Source organism: Pristis pectinata, chromosome 27, assembly GCF_009764475.1.
Source record: "Pristis pectinata isolate sPriPec2 chromosome 27, sPriPec2.1.pri, whole genome shotgun sequence".
Taxonomy (NCBI): domain Eukaryota; kingdom Metazoa; phylum Chordata; class Chondrichthyes; order Rhinopristiformes; family Pristidae; genus Pristis; species Pristis pectinata.
Genome location: NC_067431.1, coordinates 26,820,652 through 26,837,321, shown reverse-complemented (window position 1 = coordinate 26,837,321; position 16,670 = coordinate 26,820,652). Strand labels below are relative to the sequence as shown.

Below are 16,670 nucleotides of genomic sequence, written 5' to 3'. Positions count from 1 at the left end.
CAACTGTTGCATGGAAAAGCAGTCCTCCACCCATGCTGAAAGCTGTTGGTATAAGTAATTGCTTCAATGATGTAGGAGGCCAGTTAGCACTAGAGCTCAACATGCAAACTTTAGCACTCTCTGCTGCATCCCCATTAGACATTAATTGTCAATTCATCAACAAACCACTAAACCCCAGAATACAGTTAACAGAATAGCTGAAATATTCACATCCAATTTAATCACTTGTGACCCTAATGAAGTGAGTCAGTACAGTGCTTTCATCGAAAATGTCAGCAAAAGAAGGAAGCTTGGCACTGGAAAAATGACACAGTAGCATATTTCACATTTTGAAGTTTTTAACCAGTAAGGAAATTTATTTCTACCAGCATAAGCATATATCTACACATTTCCTCTTTTTGGAAAAGTATCAATTGCTCTTATTTTATTTCATTAACTTAATGAACCTAAACCAACTTGGAAAGGTATTCTACTGCAACCTATGTCATGAACTTTTGTGAAAGTCTAGTTAGGCCCCATCTGGAGTATTGCATTCAAGTCTGGTCACCCCATTACAGGAAGGATGTGGAGGCTTTGGAGAGGGTGCAGAAGAGGTTCAGCAGGATGCTGCCTGGATTAGAGGGTATATGTTACAAGGAGAGGTTGGATAAACTAGGGTGGTTTCTCTGGAGCCTGAGGGCAGACCTGATAGAAGTTTATAAAATTATGAGAGGCATAGATAGAGTAGGCTTGTATCTTCTTCTCAGGATTGAAATGCCTAATACTGGAGGGCATGCATTTAAGGCGAGAGGGAGTAAGTTCAAGGCGAGAGGGAGTAAGGAGCAGATTGGCAGGCAGTGTTTGGAGAGAAGCAAAAATAACAGTGTTGTTATAATGGGAGACTTCAACTTCCCAAATATAGACTGGAACCTGCTTAGTGCCAAAGGTTTAGATGCGACGGAATTTGTTAAATGTGTCCAGGAGGGATTCCTGACGCAGTATGTTGACCGGCCGACTAGAGGGAATGCCATGTTAGATCTAGTTTTAGGAAATGAACTGGGACAGGTGAAGGATCTATTGGTGGGTGAGCATTTGGGGGACAGTGACCATTGCTCCATAACCTTTAAAATTGTCATGGGCAGGGACAGGTGCAGAGAGGACAAGAGGATTTTCAACTGGGGAAGGGCGAACTATGAGGCTATAAGGAGAGAACTTGGGAGTGTAAATTGGGATGTCCTTTTTGAAGGAAAATGTACCATGGAGATATGGTCGATGTTAGGGATAAATATGTCCCGGTGAGGCAGAGAAGGAATGGCAGGGTGAAGGAACCGTGGGTGACGAGAGAGGTGGAATGACTTGTTAGGGAGAAGAAGGTAGCGTACGTGAGGTATAAGCAGCAAGGTTCAGACAGGGCCCGTGAGGAATATAGGGTAGCAAGGAAGGAACTTAAGAAAGGGCTGAGGAGAGCTAGAAGGGGACATGAAAAGGCTTTGGCTAGTAGGGTTAAGGAAAATCCCAAGGCCTTTTTCAAGTATGTGAAGGGCAGGATGATGGCTAGGGTGAAGGTAGGTCCGATTAAGGACAAAGGTGGGAGAATTTGCCTGGAGGCGGCAGAAGTGGGAGAGGTTCTCAATGAGTACTTCTCTTCAGTATTCACCAGGGAGAGGGGTCTTGATGACGTGGAAGGGAGTGCTGGTAGGGGTAACGTTCTCGAGGTTGTAGATATCAAGAGAGAGGATGTGTTGAAGTTGTTAAATAATATTAAGACAGATAAATCTCCGGGGCCTGATGGGATTTTCCCCAGGCTGCTTCGAGAGGCTAGGGAGGAGATTGTTGAACCGCTGGTAAGGATCTTTGAGTCCTCGTTGTCCACGGGGATGGTTCCGGAGGATTGGAGGGTTGCGAATGTTGTCCCCTTGTTCAAAAAAGGTAATAGGGATAGGCCAGGGAATTATAGACCGGTGAGTCTCACGTCTGTGGTGGGTAAGCTGTTAGAAAGGATTCTAAGGGATAGGATTTATGAACACCTAGAGAATCATGGACTGATTAGGGACAGCCAGCATGGCTTTGTGAAGGGAAGATCTTGCCTCACAAGCCTGAAAGAGTTCTTTGAGGAGGTGACCAGGAAGATTGATGAGGGCAGTGTGGTGGATGTGGTTTACATGGATTTTAGTAAGGCGTTTGATAAGGTTCCTTATGGTAGGCTTCTTCAGAAGGTCAGAGGCCAAGGGATCCAAGGAAGCTTGGCTGTGTGGATTAGGAACTGGCTTGCATGTAGAAAGCAGAGGGTTGTGGCGGAGGGAGTGTCCTCGGATTGGAAGGCAGTGACTAGTGGTGTCCCGCAGGGATCGGTTCTGGGACCTCTACTTTTTGTGCTATTTATAGATGACTTAGATGAGGGGGTGGAGGGCTGGGTTAGTAAGTTTGTGGACGACACTAAGATAGGCGGTATTGTGGATAGTGTGGAGGGCTGTCGGAACTTACAGAGGGATATTGATAGGATGCAGAGCTGGGCTGACAAGTGGCAGATGGAGTTCAATCCGGAGAAGTGTGAGGTGGTACACTTTGGAAGGACAAACTCCAGGGCAAAGTACTGGGTGAATGGCAAGGTACTTGGCAGTGTGGAGGAGCAGAGGGATCTGGGGGTTCATATTTACAGTTCATTGAAAGTTGCCTCACAGGTGGAAAGAGCAGTTAAGAAGGTCAATGGGATGCTGGCTTTCATAAGTCGCGGGATTGAGTTTAAAGAGCCGCGAGGTGATGATGCAGCTTTACAAAACTCTAGTTAGGCCACACTTAGAGTACTGTGTTCAGTTCTGGTCGCCTCATTATAGGAAGGATGTGGAGGCGTTGGAGAGGGTGTAGAGGAGATTTACCAGGATGCTGCCTGGTTTAGAGAGTACTGAATATGAGGAGAGGCTTAATGTGCTAGGGCTTTATTCACAGGAAAGGAGGAGGATGAGAGGAGACATGATAGAGGAGACTGAGAGGAATAGATAGACAGTCACCGCCTCCTTCCCAGGGCATCAATGCTCAAGACGAGAGGGCATGGCTTTAAGGTTATGGGTGGGAGATGTCAGGGGGAGGTTTTTCACCCAGAGAGTGGTTGGTGCATGGAATGCACTGCCTGGGGTGGTGGTGGAGGCAGATACATTGAACAGGTTCAAGAGCTTGTTGGATCGGCATATGGAGGAGTGTGGGTTGGGGGGATATGCGGGAGGAAGGGGTTAGGTAGTGTGAGGGTGGTTTGATGGACGGCACAACATGGTGGGCCGAAGGGCCTGTTTTGTGCTGTATGGTTCTATGGTTCAAAGGAGATGTGCGGGGCATGTTTTTTTACACAGAGAGTGGTGGGTGCCTGGAATGTGCTACCAGGGGTGGGGGTGGAGGCAGATACGATAGAGGTGTTTAAGAGGCTCTTAGATAGGCGCATGAATATGTAGAGAACGGAGGGATATGGACCATGTGCAGGTGGAAGGGATTAGCTATCATTAGTTTGGCACAACATCGTGGGCCGAAGGGCCTGTTCCTGTGCTGTGCTGTTCTATGATTGAATTACACAGGCAAGGGGACCAGTCAGTCCTTTGTGCAAGTCTCTTTGGAAACACTATCCAATTATCCTCACTTCTCTGCTCTTATCCCACATCCATCAAGTATTCCCATGTGAATGAAAAACACGATGATGCTGGAGGAACTCAGCAGGCCAGGCAGCATCCGTGGAGAAAAGCAGGCGGTCAACGTTTGGGGTCAGGACCCTTCTTCGAGTCCTGAAGAAGGCTCCTGACCCCAAACGTTGACCGCCTGCTTTTCTCCACCGATACTGCCTGGCCTGCTGAGTTCCTCCAGCATCACAGTGTTTTTCATCTAGATTCCAGCATCTGCAGTCCTTTGTTTCTCAAGTATTCCCACATTTCCACTTGGTATTTACCCACTATCTCCTTGAAAGTCCATATTGAATGTGCTTCTACGGATTATAAATAACCAATCAGAAGGTAACTAATACAATATTGAGGTTTCTAGCCCTGGTCATCACTTAGGAAAGGAAGATGAACTTGGAGCACAAGTAACCAATTACTTGGATGGTACTGAGAATTTTCTGTTGTTTTATCATGAGATGCTCCCATTTGTGGAACATAGTTCATACTTTTCCACCTCAAAACTGTGATATCAATGAGCTGTCCTACTGCAGCTAAAACCAGCTGCGTGCCAAAAGCCAGATGTTACATGACTTTGTTTCTGGATATGTGGCATTGCTTGTTACACGATGCAATTATTACATTCTATCTAAACTTGAGATGAGAATTACAGTTACCAAAATATACCCAACTCATTCGATGAAATGACGGACCCAAGAGGGCAGTCAATGGACTTGACATTTCAAAGAACAAGTGGAATATACAGACAGGAGTCTGTAAACAAGGGGTTGGTCATTTTGGACTAAGATGAGGAAGAATTCCTTTTCTCAGCAGGTTGTGAATTTTTGTAATTGCCTCCAAGACGATGTATGTTCATTCACTGCATGTGTTCTAGACTGATAGCAATAACTCTGGATACTAAGGGAGACAAGAAATGCCCAGACAGACCAAGAAAGCAGTGCTGATCTCGAAGCTGAGCCATAATCTCACTTGAATGACAGAGTGGTCTAGAGGGTCTTTTCCTGCTCCTAGTTCTAAACTTAAGAATGGACCACTGAAATGTTCCTTTTGGGAAATATTTAGTTTATTCAAATATCTAGTTAGATTAATAAATCAATTATTAAGTGTTTTCCAGTGTTTTTTTTGTTCCAATACTTGGAAACCTTGCTCCTCTTTCCAGAACCAGCTCACAGTTCTATGTACTAATGCCAAAACTGTTCTGCTTTGTGGATCTATTTTTGTTGATAATTTTAAAAAGCATGTTTTTCCACAGAAGGAGAAATGAAGCAGCATTAATATGTGGGTTATCTTTTATTCCTGAATTTCCTCTCATTTTTCTTTTGAAACACTTTGTACATGAAATTTTATTTCGAGGAAAATCTTGTCCTTTAAAACTTACAAAACTCCTCCTGGATTATCCAGACACAGTGGATTTCCCAGAATAATCATGTTATATTTTGTCTAATTCTGTCAATGAAAATCCTGTCACCTGATACAGTGATTACTAATATTGGTGAGTGGATTAACATGTACAATAGTGAGCAATTCACAGGGCTGAGAGAACAGCCACTAATCTGTGATGGAGGTGCAGTCTTGACATGTCCAATCTCCAGCAATTCACTAAAGCATGCATTTTAATTTATTTCATCTTCAAAAACAGAACATGTCAGAATGTTTATTATAAAATACTATCAGATGGATGTGACTGGATAATTTTGTAATGTTCAAACTGTACAATACCAATAAAGGAGCATTAATACCCTTGGGCAGCATCAGAAAAAATTAGCCATTATGAGGTATGTTGAGAATATAAAACATGCCATGCATTGGACAACTGTGCTTCATATCACAGTGAAACTGTATTGATCCAGTTACCAGTGAGATAAGGGAGAATGACAGCATTTAAATCTGGAATTTTACCTCAATTAAATTTCATAAAAACATTCTTAGCTCTGAATATAATTTAGTTAAGGAAAATAACACACTCCATGCTGGTCTAGTACTTGCTTCGAAGCTCATTGAGTTGATAAATAAAACGCATATTACAACTTTTTAATTAACACCACTTTGCAACATGCATGGAGTTTTTTAAAATCCTCATTTGTTTTATTTTTCCAGGACTAACTGTGCAAATCTTCCTCACTTACTGACTGCCTGCTACTGAAAAAAACCCTCTATCAACTCCAGGGAGTCTGTTCCTTTCCTGATTCCAATCACATGAATGTTAGTCAAACCCAGACTTTGAGAAATACACTTTTCAGCTTCATGGATGTTGGGGATGGTTCTTAAATGGGGATCACTTTATATCATTGCTGCCTGTGATTTTCTGTTGAAGTTTACATGCAAGTCAAGTGCAGGGTCGACGAATTTTAAGTTGGATATTTCTAATGTGTCTATTCTCAATGCATTGAAGGATATTACTGTAGGTGTAATATTACACTCTGTCTTAAAGTAAGATTCCAATCCCATGTTGGATTAATGGCTGCACCAATGAAAATTGCACTGAAAATGCAAAAATGTGACCTGAAAATAAAATCCTTAATTTTTTTAAAGACATGTATACAAATGTATCAATTTTCCTATAGAAAGGAAAATGAAACTGAAACTGCTATCTGACAAACACATAAATGAAAGCTATCTGGAGGCCACAATTTTACAAGCATTACTAGATTTGGGGATGCAGCATCTATGCAAGACAATGCAAATAATAGTTAAAAGCAGCCTGAAATCATACCTGGAACGACAGTGGGCTCCACAGAGGTTCGGAAGGAGATGGACCCTGCTTCTGACCTGCCTTGCCGATTCTCAGCCACCACATATACTTCATATTCTGAGTTCCACTCCAAGTTTCCAAGAATGACATATTCACTATCAGCTGGTAGTTTCATCTCAGGCTTCCAGTTGGAGTGATGTTTCTGTGGAAGAAGCAAAGGGTGAACAGAGATCCAACAGAATCTGATACAAGTTAACTCACAGTGTCACTGTGCCTTCTCAATAAAAAGTTCCAGGCAAGGGTCAGAAAATGTTAAATCCATTCTTGTACTTGTGATGTGCAAGCAATTGTAAATGGCAAACAGATCTATCAGCAGCATCTCCTGAATTAGAGGGTATATGCCTTAAGGAGAGGTTGGACAAACTTGGCTTATTCTCTCTGGAGCGTTGGAGGCCGAGGGGAGACCTGATAGAAGTTTACAAAATTACGAGAAGGATGTATAGAGAAGATAGCCGCTATCTTTCCTCCCTGGGTAGAAATGTCGAATACTCTATGGGCATAAGTTTAAGATGAGAGGGGAGAGTTTAAAGGGCATGTGTGGGGCAGTTTGTGTTTTTTTTACACACAGAAAGTAGTAGGTGCTTGAAACTCGTGGCCAGGGGTGGTAGTGGAAGCAGATACGATAGTGGTGTTCAGGGGGCTTTTATAAGATCTCTTTATTAGTCACATGTACATCGAAACACACAGTGAAATACATCTTTTGCGTAGTGTGTTCTGGAGACAGCCCGCAAGTGTCGCCACACTTCCGGCGCCAACATAGCATGCCCACAGCTTCCTAACCCGTACGTCTTTGGAATGTGGGAGGAAACCGGAGCACCCGGAGGAAGCCGACACAGACACAGGGAGAATGTACAAACTCCTTGTAGACAGCGGCCGGAATTGAACCCGGGTTGCTGGCACTGTAATAGCGTTACGCTAACCGCTACACTACTGTGCCTACGTACATACATGCATACATAGGGAATGGAGGGAAATAGACCATGTGCAGGCAGAAGGGATTAGTTTAATTTGGCATCGTGTTTGGCACAGACATTGGGGGCCGAAGGGCCCGTTCCTGTGCTGTACTGATCTACGTTCTATCTCAGCAGGGAGATATTGCAGATTTGAACTTCTAGGATGATTTCCGTCACCATTCACTCACTGTTTGATTTTCTAATGCACTCTGGGGCTTTTTACACTTAGTTTTTTTGGATAGAAGTTCATATTCTGGATTCAACAGTGAAATCGACAAACCACCCAGAAGCTAAAACTGCCCTGAAGATCACACTGGGCAGAAATGCAATTAAGGAGCAAGACTGGTAGGAGAGCAGAAGAGGATTCAAATGTGAAAGGTAAATGATTTCCAAAGCAGAACTGGGTGAAGTCAAATACTTAAACAGTTGTTCAGTAAAAATGTGACTAGTGCAGAAACTGGCAACAGGATTTTAGTCCTGCAGTTCTATGGCCAATTAGCTCAATGGAGCGTTAACCTCCAAGGATGTGCATAAGTCTCCAATTAACTTTGCATACTATGGTTTGGGTCTGATTTAACAGGATGGCTCCTGTTCTGATGCAGAAAACATTGAAGAAGTATGCTAACACAGATAGATACAGGGTTTGTTTACAGAAGGAACAAGCATTTGTCTTAACTGGTGTGAACTTCTTGACCGATCATTGTAAACACAAAGGAATGAGGAGCAAACTTTGGTTGTAACAAAATGCTTTGAGTTCTGTATGTGAAATTGAGTTAGAATTGGAATCGGTTTATTATTGTCACTTGTACCGAAGTACAGTGAAAAGCTTGAATTGATCTGTATGAACAGTAGGCAAGACATTACACAGTGCATTGAGGTAGTACAAGGTAAAACAATACAGAATGCAGAATAAAGTGTAACGGCTACAGGGAAAGGGCAGTGCAGGTAGACAATAAGGTACCAGGTCATAATGAGGTAGGTGGTGAGGTCAAGAGTCCATCTTATCGTACAAGGAAACCATTCAATAGTCTTACAACAGTGGGATAGAAGCTGTCCTTAAGCCTTTTGGTACGTGCTTTCAGGCTTTTGTATCTTTTGCCCGATAGGAGAGGGGAGGAGAGGGGAGAGTCTTTGATTATGCTATTTTTTTATGTTATGTTAACCTATTATGTTATTTGAGTTGCAAGGTTTTTTGGATAAGATACATGGGATCATCTGACTCTGCCCAAGAAGGATCACTTGCAAAGCCACCTACAATCACAGAAATCCAAAGATTCAAACTGTTTTCAAATGGTGAATCGATGAGCCATTATTGTTCAAACAGTTATAGTTGTAATCTTGGGAGGGAGTAAAGGCAACTTCACTTGCAGAAATTTCAGCAACCCACTTTGCCTCCAACAGCCACTCTTTGAAGATGCACTTCTGATTCCATTTCCTTTATGTCTGAGTTCTCTAATACTATTTTTTTTGCAAGTGCTCCTCTAACCTTCTGTAAAATGATTGTGCCAGGGCATTTTATATATTGATAACTATTAGCAGGCTAAAAAAATGTCTAAACTTATGTTTCTGTCACCAGTCATAAATTTAAGTCCTTACTATGAATTTTCTAAGCACTGGAAATCACTAGTTTGCTCCACACTAATCTAGACTCTGCAGCACGGGACTTTTGTATGTCTCTTGATAACCACATACTCGTAAGGCAGTTATCACTGCACTCCCTTCATGGCTCCACAGTCGCATCTAAAATGACATCAATCAAACTGTGTAAAGTAGCACTGGGATTTAACCAATGGCTTCTGAAGATTTATCACCAACTGGTTTTACATTTACCAGCTCATTCCACTACTTACACACTTCTCAACTTTTCCCTTCAGTTTTTCCAGACTCCTACTTTGGCACTGGAGACAGATTTTGATGTTATTCTGCTCATTTAGACAGATCAGAAGCATCAAGCTTTCTATCCTTCCATTACCGCTACAATGAAACTGCTTTTTATCATGACAGTGTTAGTCCGGATCACATTGTGATCCATCACCAATGACTTTATTTGTACACACAATTTGATTAAATTAACCTACACTTTATAACTCTGTGCTTATGATTGCTAATTAGTCCATATTAATTTAGCATTTTTAAGCATTATTCCTCTCCTGTAACTTCCCTACTGTTGATCACAAGTGACCAGAGACAAGTTACTCAGAGCACTTGGCAGGAGGTGGCAATAAATGCATGACTGCAGTGCTGCAAAATTGATTCACTCATTGTCCCAGGGATGGCACAGCACTAGAACCTTATACTGATGTTACAGGCAATGGATCCACTAGAAGCTGGGCAATCCACAAGACATTGGGGCATCCACAGTCTTGGAACCCTCGGAGTGTGAGAATTCCCTTCCCCATTTCATCCTTATCTCTACTTTATCCACACCTTGCCAAATTTGAAACTGCGAGTTGGTAATTGGTTTATTATGGCACATGTACTGAGATACAGTGAAAAGCTTTTGTTTGCGTGCCATCCAGACAGATCATTCCATACATAGGTACATCCAGGTAGTACAAAAGGAAAACAAAACAGAATTCAGAATATAGTGTTAATGTAGAATCACTCAAGGTGAATCAGAGTCATCAGCAATGATAGGGCAATGTTGGTGGGTCGTGATACAAAGAACACGATGCATGCACAAGTTGATATTTATGATTAAGATGCAACAGAATATTGGTTATAGGGAATTCATGAAGGAAATGGATTTTTAAAAATTTCTTTTACACTAATGATAGTATCATTTGTGGGTCAATGGAAAGTTGTACATTGATGCCCCAGTACAGAAACATGAGCATGTTATCTCAACAGAATAATGAGTGCATTTTCAGTGGAACAGTGGAGTAACCTTTTAAAATGGATCTACATGTAAAATAGGCACTAGGGGGCTGTTAGTTGTAGAAATCGCCAGTACTTATTGGCCTTAATTCTGTAGTAATGCAGTGTTTAGAATTGATTAGCAATATACAGCGCACAGGACAGAAGTTGATGATGACCCGGACATCCCAGCCTGTTTGTGAGATGGCTGTGATCCCTCATTCTACACTGCAGTTGAAGTATACTTCACACATTGAACTATAATCGACCCAATCCAATGTCCCCCATTGCAAGGAGACACAAGAGACTGCAGATGCTGGAAATCTGGAGCAACACACAAACCGCTGGAGGAACTCAGCGGGTCAGGCAGCATCCACTATCCATTTCCCTCCACAGACGCTGCCTGACCCGCTGAGTTCCTCCAGTGTTGTGTGCGCCTCACTGCATAAAGCATTGCTAGCAGCCCTTTCACATTCACTGCAGGAAGGTTATTCTTCCTGTGGCTTAGCCCATAGCTCTGAAGCCATCTTTGAAAAATACTCTTCAACAAAATATTTAAGATATGCATTGAACTAATGTGGTAAATTTTCTACTATTATCAAACAGAACATTATTGATAAAAAAAAGATAATAACTTTTCACATTTTCCTCGATTATTTCAGTAGATAACATCATAATTTCCACTGTGCAGCGAACAATATTTGTCTTCAACATCAGAGATCAAAGATTTAAGCCTGTACCATATTTTACTCACAGCTTTATATCTGACCAGGTAGTGTCGAATGGGGGAACCTCCATCGTCCTGCTTGATCCAGTTGACTTTGTACATATTTCCACTTCCCAGTACATGTTCTTCAAGCTTAGGTGGACTTGGTTCTCCTACAAGTTAATGTTGGTAATACCACATTTCTTATTCGATAATCCAAATGTCCTTATCTAATAATAAGATTGCATCCACTCAAAAGACATCATTAGATTTAGATTGAGTAATAATTACTTTCTTTAAAAAAAGGTTTCAAAAATTTTTAGGATTCAAATAACTTACTGAGAACAGAACTGCATTTCAAACATATAATGACAGGACAGCTAGACTGCAGTAACTGGGTTATCTAATTATTAATGTAACTAGAGGGAACTGCACATCAGTCAATGTTGTTCTTGTTTCTATTGAACTAAAAATATTCAAAAATGTCAAGATAAATTCAAGTCTTCACATGAAGCAATTCATAGCCCGTGATATATTAACAGAACAAATTCTGACATAACCTGAGCCTCTTATTCCTTTCAATACACTCATCTACTCCTGATCTAAATACAAAGACTCTAAAAATTATGTGTTCATAATTGTAGTTGGCTGCTGTTGATCACTAAACATGTCACACTTTTGGTTTATTACTGAAATAAAAAGAGGCAAGCAGGTAACAGTATTTTATAAAACAGCTTATTGCATGTTGGCACTGCCTGACTGTCTACAGAGAATACTCCAAGCGTACTTTGGATGTTTATGTTACAATATTTGATCAAAAGCAGGAAAATAAAAATAATTATACTTTTATTTTATAAGGCAATGCAGTTGTGAGTGACACCAGTGAGGGTTTGAATAAAAAAAATGGAAGTGCCAGGAGAACATCACTCCAGGGTTATCACTCTTCATAATAATTTATTTAATGCATAACCCTATACATATTTAGGGTAAAATTGATTTCAAGATATATATTTTTTTTAAGGAATAGATGAAATCTTGAATGTTGTCCTCCTTCAGCTGCATAAAATCAGATTGACATCTAGGAAACAGAATTTAATCTTCGCCCCCGTGTTATCGAAATTTCCTCTCGACTGCAAAGTAAATTGAAATAAGGGAAAGAAAGTCTGAGCTGCTTTTATTTTTTAAAGAAGTTTTGTATGAAATATATTGCTACTGAGAAATGTTATCAATTTCAATGTCTGAGGAACTCAACAGGATGGGGAAATCATCTCTAAGTTGTCACTGCCTTCTGGTGAGAGGGAACTAAAAACTACATTGTTATTTCTGTATTACCCATTGGTATTCCAGATTGTATGCTGCATTATATCAGAATGACGCATTATTAAATTACTAAAATGGTAATGCAGTTCTGCTCAACCAGATCAGTTATGTGCAGCGGTGGCTCTTATAGGGAGACCAGCTGTCATGACGATCCCTGAAACAGAAATATGTATTCATAGTTCCAAGTATCTAAGTGGAGCTGGGCTCTTGTATTGATGGCAAACTTGTCCAGATTGTCTCAATATTCCTAGTTTCTGAACACAAAGCAACTGATCTCAGATCGGTGGGTGACCTTTCTTCTTGGCTACTGAACCTAGCATGAACTGATTAGTAGGTTCTTGGAACTGGCACACAGATGGCTTGCCTAATCTTGGTCCTTGTTCAAAAAGACATCTGTTGACTAACTTGCTCCAACTGGGCAGGTAAAACATACATGCGAGAGACATCAACACAGTCAGGGTGACAAAGAATTCTGGTCAGAGGTGGGTTTTAGACCATAAGACATAGGAGCAGAATTAGGCCATTTGGCCCAATGAGTTTTAGGCAGAATTTTGAAGGAAGAGATGGAGGTGAAGGACTTCAGTGGCCGAGAACAAGTCAGGCAAGGGGGAGGTGAACAAATGGGAGGATGCACAACAATTTAGACTCTTTCAATGAGTGCTCCAGAGGGGTGTAGATACCAATCCAATTCCATTAGCATCCACTGTGAACTCTATAGCCTTCCTGTGCGACTATTAGAGATTCATCATTTCTCATTTTAGATGACAGACTTTCAATCCAATGCTAAAGGATTGTAACCTGTAATCTTTTTTTTCAGTAAAAATTAGTTGTAGATAATATGATATGAAAGGAGTGGAGTGGTCTGTAATGAATTGGATTCTTTGAGAGCATATCAGTTGGCCAATAAATTCACTAAAACCAAACGATCATTAATAACTTTGCTGAGTCTTCAGTATAAGAGTCACCACCACATTTTAACTCTGATGTCAGTGTTTACCTTAAGTTATGCTAAAAGGGGTAATCTTAAAATGCTAATATTCCGTAAACATATTAATTTGAAGCTTGGTTAACTTATCAGAGAATAGCTTCATAATCCAAATAAAGAGTTTTGCTGTAACTTAACAGGTTAGTGAGAATCCAAAGGAAGAAACAGAAAAAAAACAGTTGCTCCTTGTGTAGGCTGATTCCAGATGGTGTAACAATTCAATCACTAAGAATTGCTTTACTCCTTTTCTGGGCAAAATAAATAAGTTAAGGAAGAAGAAAACGCCAGCACAAATCATGCTCAATCATGCAGCACTTTTCCGAACATCATGTTGGCTAGGATTATGGATCTACATGAGTTTCTGGTTCTAGATGAAGAAAAAGATTCAGTTAGCATGCATGTGGTGGTTCCATTTACACTAAGTGCTTTTTCACATCCATGCTCAATGCAGAAATGTTCAGCTAATAATCTTTGTTTGGCATTCTGCTGGGTGGACCAAAGTAATTCTCTGGCAATAAAGTCCAGTACACTGGGTTGTGGGAATTCTAATTCATTGACCTATAGAGTGCCAAAGGGATATTTTCCCAGACAGATAGCCAATTTCATCGAGAGAGCAGTGTTTAAGTTGGGGCTGAGCCACATCTGAACATTATGACATGTCCTAAAGTTGAAAAAGCACCTGTTACGCTACGCTGTGTCAAATGCACCGAGTGTAAATGGTAATGGAAACTTCAGAGACGATGCCTAAATGAAAAGAAAATGTTGCTTATTGTTTGCTGAATATAAGGAGTCTGTTCAATTGCAACCAAATAAATGCAAAAGAAAGAAATAAGGTACACACAGCTGAAACCCAGCTAAAACAGCTTGCATCCACTACTCAAAAGGCATGCATGGGTGGGGATGGGGTCCAAATCTCAGCCTCTTTTTAAACTCTGGATGTCGCCCAATAGGCTTCAGGAGGGGAACAAAACTACTTGCAGACATGCAGTGATGCTGTGAGTTACAGGTGTTAGTCTGGAATCTGTGTTCTAACAGGCGCTTCCCTCTTAAAAACCAGAGGTTAAGAAACAAATCACAGCAAATTTCTAACAAGGTGACTGACTGTCCAGGAATTTACAAATAAGAATTTTATTTTAATTTTTAGCAGGGAAGCACTACAGAGAAAAGAAAAAAGATATCTTTGCTCTTTGAAGTGTTTGTACAGCTTAAGCCAGATGTTAGTAATATTAATGGATCACATATATTTTAAACCTGTATACTCAGCACCAGCACACAGTTCTTGTGCAAATACAAGTAACACTGGATCAACAGTTTGCTTGAAATGACAAGATGATTATTATGTCCATCTTTGTGCAAACACAAAGCAGTCTGCAGGGCAGGAACCGCATTTGCATCCATTTATTTATTTACTCCTCATTTTATGAGGCAGGCTAAAACCATTTCATCTCAGAAGGTTTAAATCTGGGAGAAGTTAACTTTTAATGCAGTATTTTATAGGGTCATCAAATCCCTGAACTTAAATTGATACACCTTTTAACATTATTCATCTCACTATCATTAATGAGCCTGCTTTTCGTTATTTAAAAATGTTTGGAAGTAAGATTTATATATTTAAACCAGACTACTTTAACTTTTAGCACTTTTCCACATGTTTCTATATAATCTATTTACCAAAGTCAATTCTCGATAAATTGCATATTATCTGAATTTACTTAAAATTAATGCAAGCTAGATAATAAAACAAAATTGATGCAATGGTAGAGATTGTATTATTATGCATTATAGTAGCAGAATTCTTTACATTGCCAATGGTAGTCAAGTTTTTATGGAGAATTATTTTAATATCGATGTCAATAAGTTTTACATTCGACTTGATGCAGTGAATTGATCCCAGGACATCTCCCATCTCTAAGCAAGTTAATTTTGCAAATTATCGGTTTGCGATTCAACAGTGAAATTACAAACACTGCTGCCACTGAAATATTGGATAGTTCCAAACCTAAAATAATACTGGAATTACAAAAACCATAAAAAACAGAAAATAAATCTGATGCTCTCACTCCCTTGAAGGTACTGACCGTTTGGAAGATTGCTGCTCCATGTGTAACATTGAGTTTATTGGCACCATATGCTTCACTTGAGCAGTGACCCTCCAAGACAGTCAGTGCTTCAAGAAAGTGAGAACATCATGCTTGTTTTCAGTTGGTTATGATGGTTTGGGTGGTGGTGGTGAACTCACAAATCTGATTTAAACCTTCCCTGTCCGGCCCACGCACTCTTCTAACAAGAGTTGTGATCAAGATTTCCCACTCAGAACCCAGGAGCATTAAGACTAGCTGTTAAGCTCTCCTCAGGCACATCAACTAAGATCAAGGAAAACACCAGAGCACAATTCAAATTTTAAGTTTCAACAAGTTTCTATGATTTAGCAGCTGAGGGGAAAAAACACTTTATTTCAAGCAAACTAAACAAAAATGTAACTTTTTAAATCAACCCATTCTGGTTCCCATTTTTTAGAATTCACTGCAGCCCCTGTCTGGGCAGATAACCCATCTGCCGTTGTATTTATTGAAGTTTTTATTATCGCCATGTACACTGTCTACTCTGTGAGCTTCATGCAAGCAAGGAATTTCATTGCACCCTAATCTGAATCTGAATTTATAATGCTGTTTTTCATATTTAAAAAAAAGTTTCCATTACTAATTTTATCTTTTAACTCTTTGTTCATTTTTTGGGTAGCTGAATTTGAGACATAAATTACTAATTTATCTGTTAAAACCTATCTCTAAAAGCTTGGATTGAACTAATTTAGCAACAAATAACTGAGGATTGATGAGTCCACTTTACAGATACGATTAAATTTATCTCTGAGGCACCAAGCAAGGACGAGTGCAGGAATAATCAGTTTATCAACAGAGTGCTTCGATGAAGAGACTACTCCATGTCATATTAAGGTTAAACTCTATTAAATCAATGGCATTCTAGATAGGTTAATGGCCTAATTTATTACCAAGTTAAAAGCATTTGGTTAATGGCTTTATAGCTTACAAATAGTTGGCTGTTACAATTGAACAATTTCCATTTTACATTTCACCCTTCTACAGTTTCATTTGACACCATAGCATTTATCTTTTAAAATGAGATTTGTTCTGCAACATTTTGGCAAATACATAAGAGTGTATTTTATCAGGCAATTCTAATATTTCCATAATGCTCAACTCTATTGAACCCTTTGGAGAAACTTGTTCAATGTGTTCAATTTATTCAACCAATCAGAACAAAGATTTTACCTTCTGTTCACCAGCGTGGACGACATCATCAGCACCATGCAAGCCACATGACAAAGTCACATGATACGCACGTACATGATTGGTTGAAAGGAAAGTGGAGGAGAGCACATGAAAAATATAAAATTAAAACTGATGTAAACATGGGCAGAAATAGAGTCACAGGCTGAATAAAC

At 40.1% G+C, this 16,670-nt stretch overlaps 1 protein-coding gene across 9 annotated transcripts in view; it reads right to left on the bottom strand.

Annotated features, from left to right (window-relative positions):
- Positions 1-16,670, bottom strand: part of LOC127583556 (neural cell adhesion molecule 1-like) — a 435,935-nt gene that overhangs the window by 38,497 nt on the left and 380,768 nt on the right. For all 9 annotated transcript variants that reach the window (XM_052039651.1, XM_052039654.1, XM_052039652.1 and 6 more), the window contains 2 exons: positions 10,951-11,075; positions 6,349-6,529 (listed from right to left, as the gene is read on the bottom strand). In XM_052039651.1, the coding sequence (XP_051895611.1) occupies positions 6,349-6,529; positions 10,951-11,075 (306 nt within the window). The remainder of the gene's footprint in view (positions 1-6,348; positions 6,530-10,950; positions 11,076-16,670) is intronic.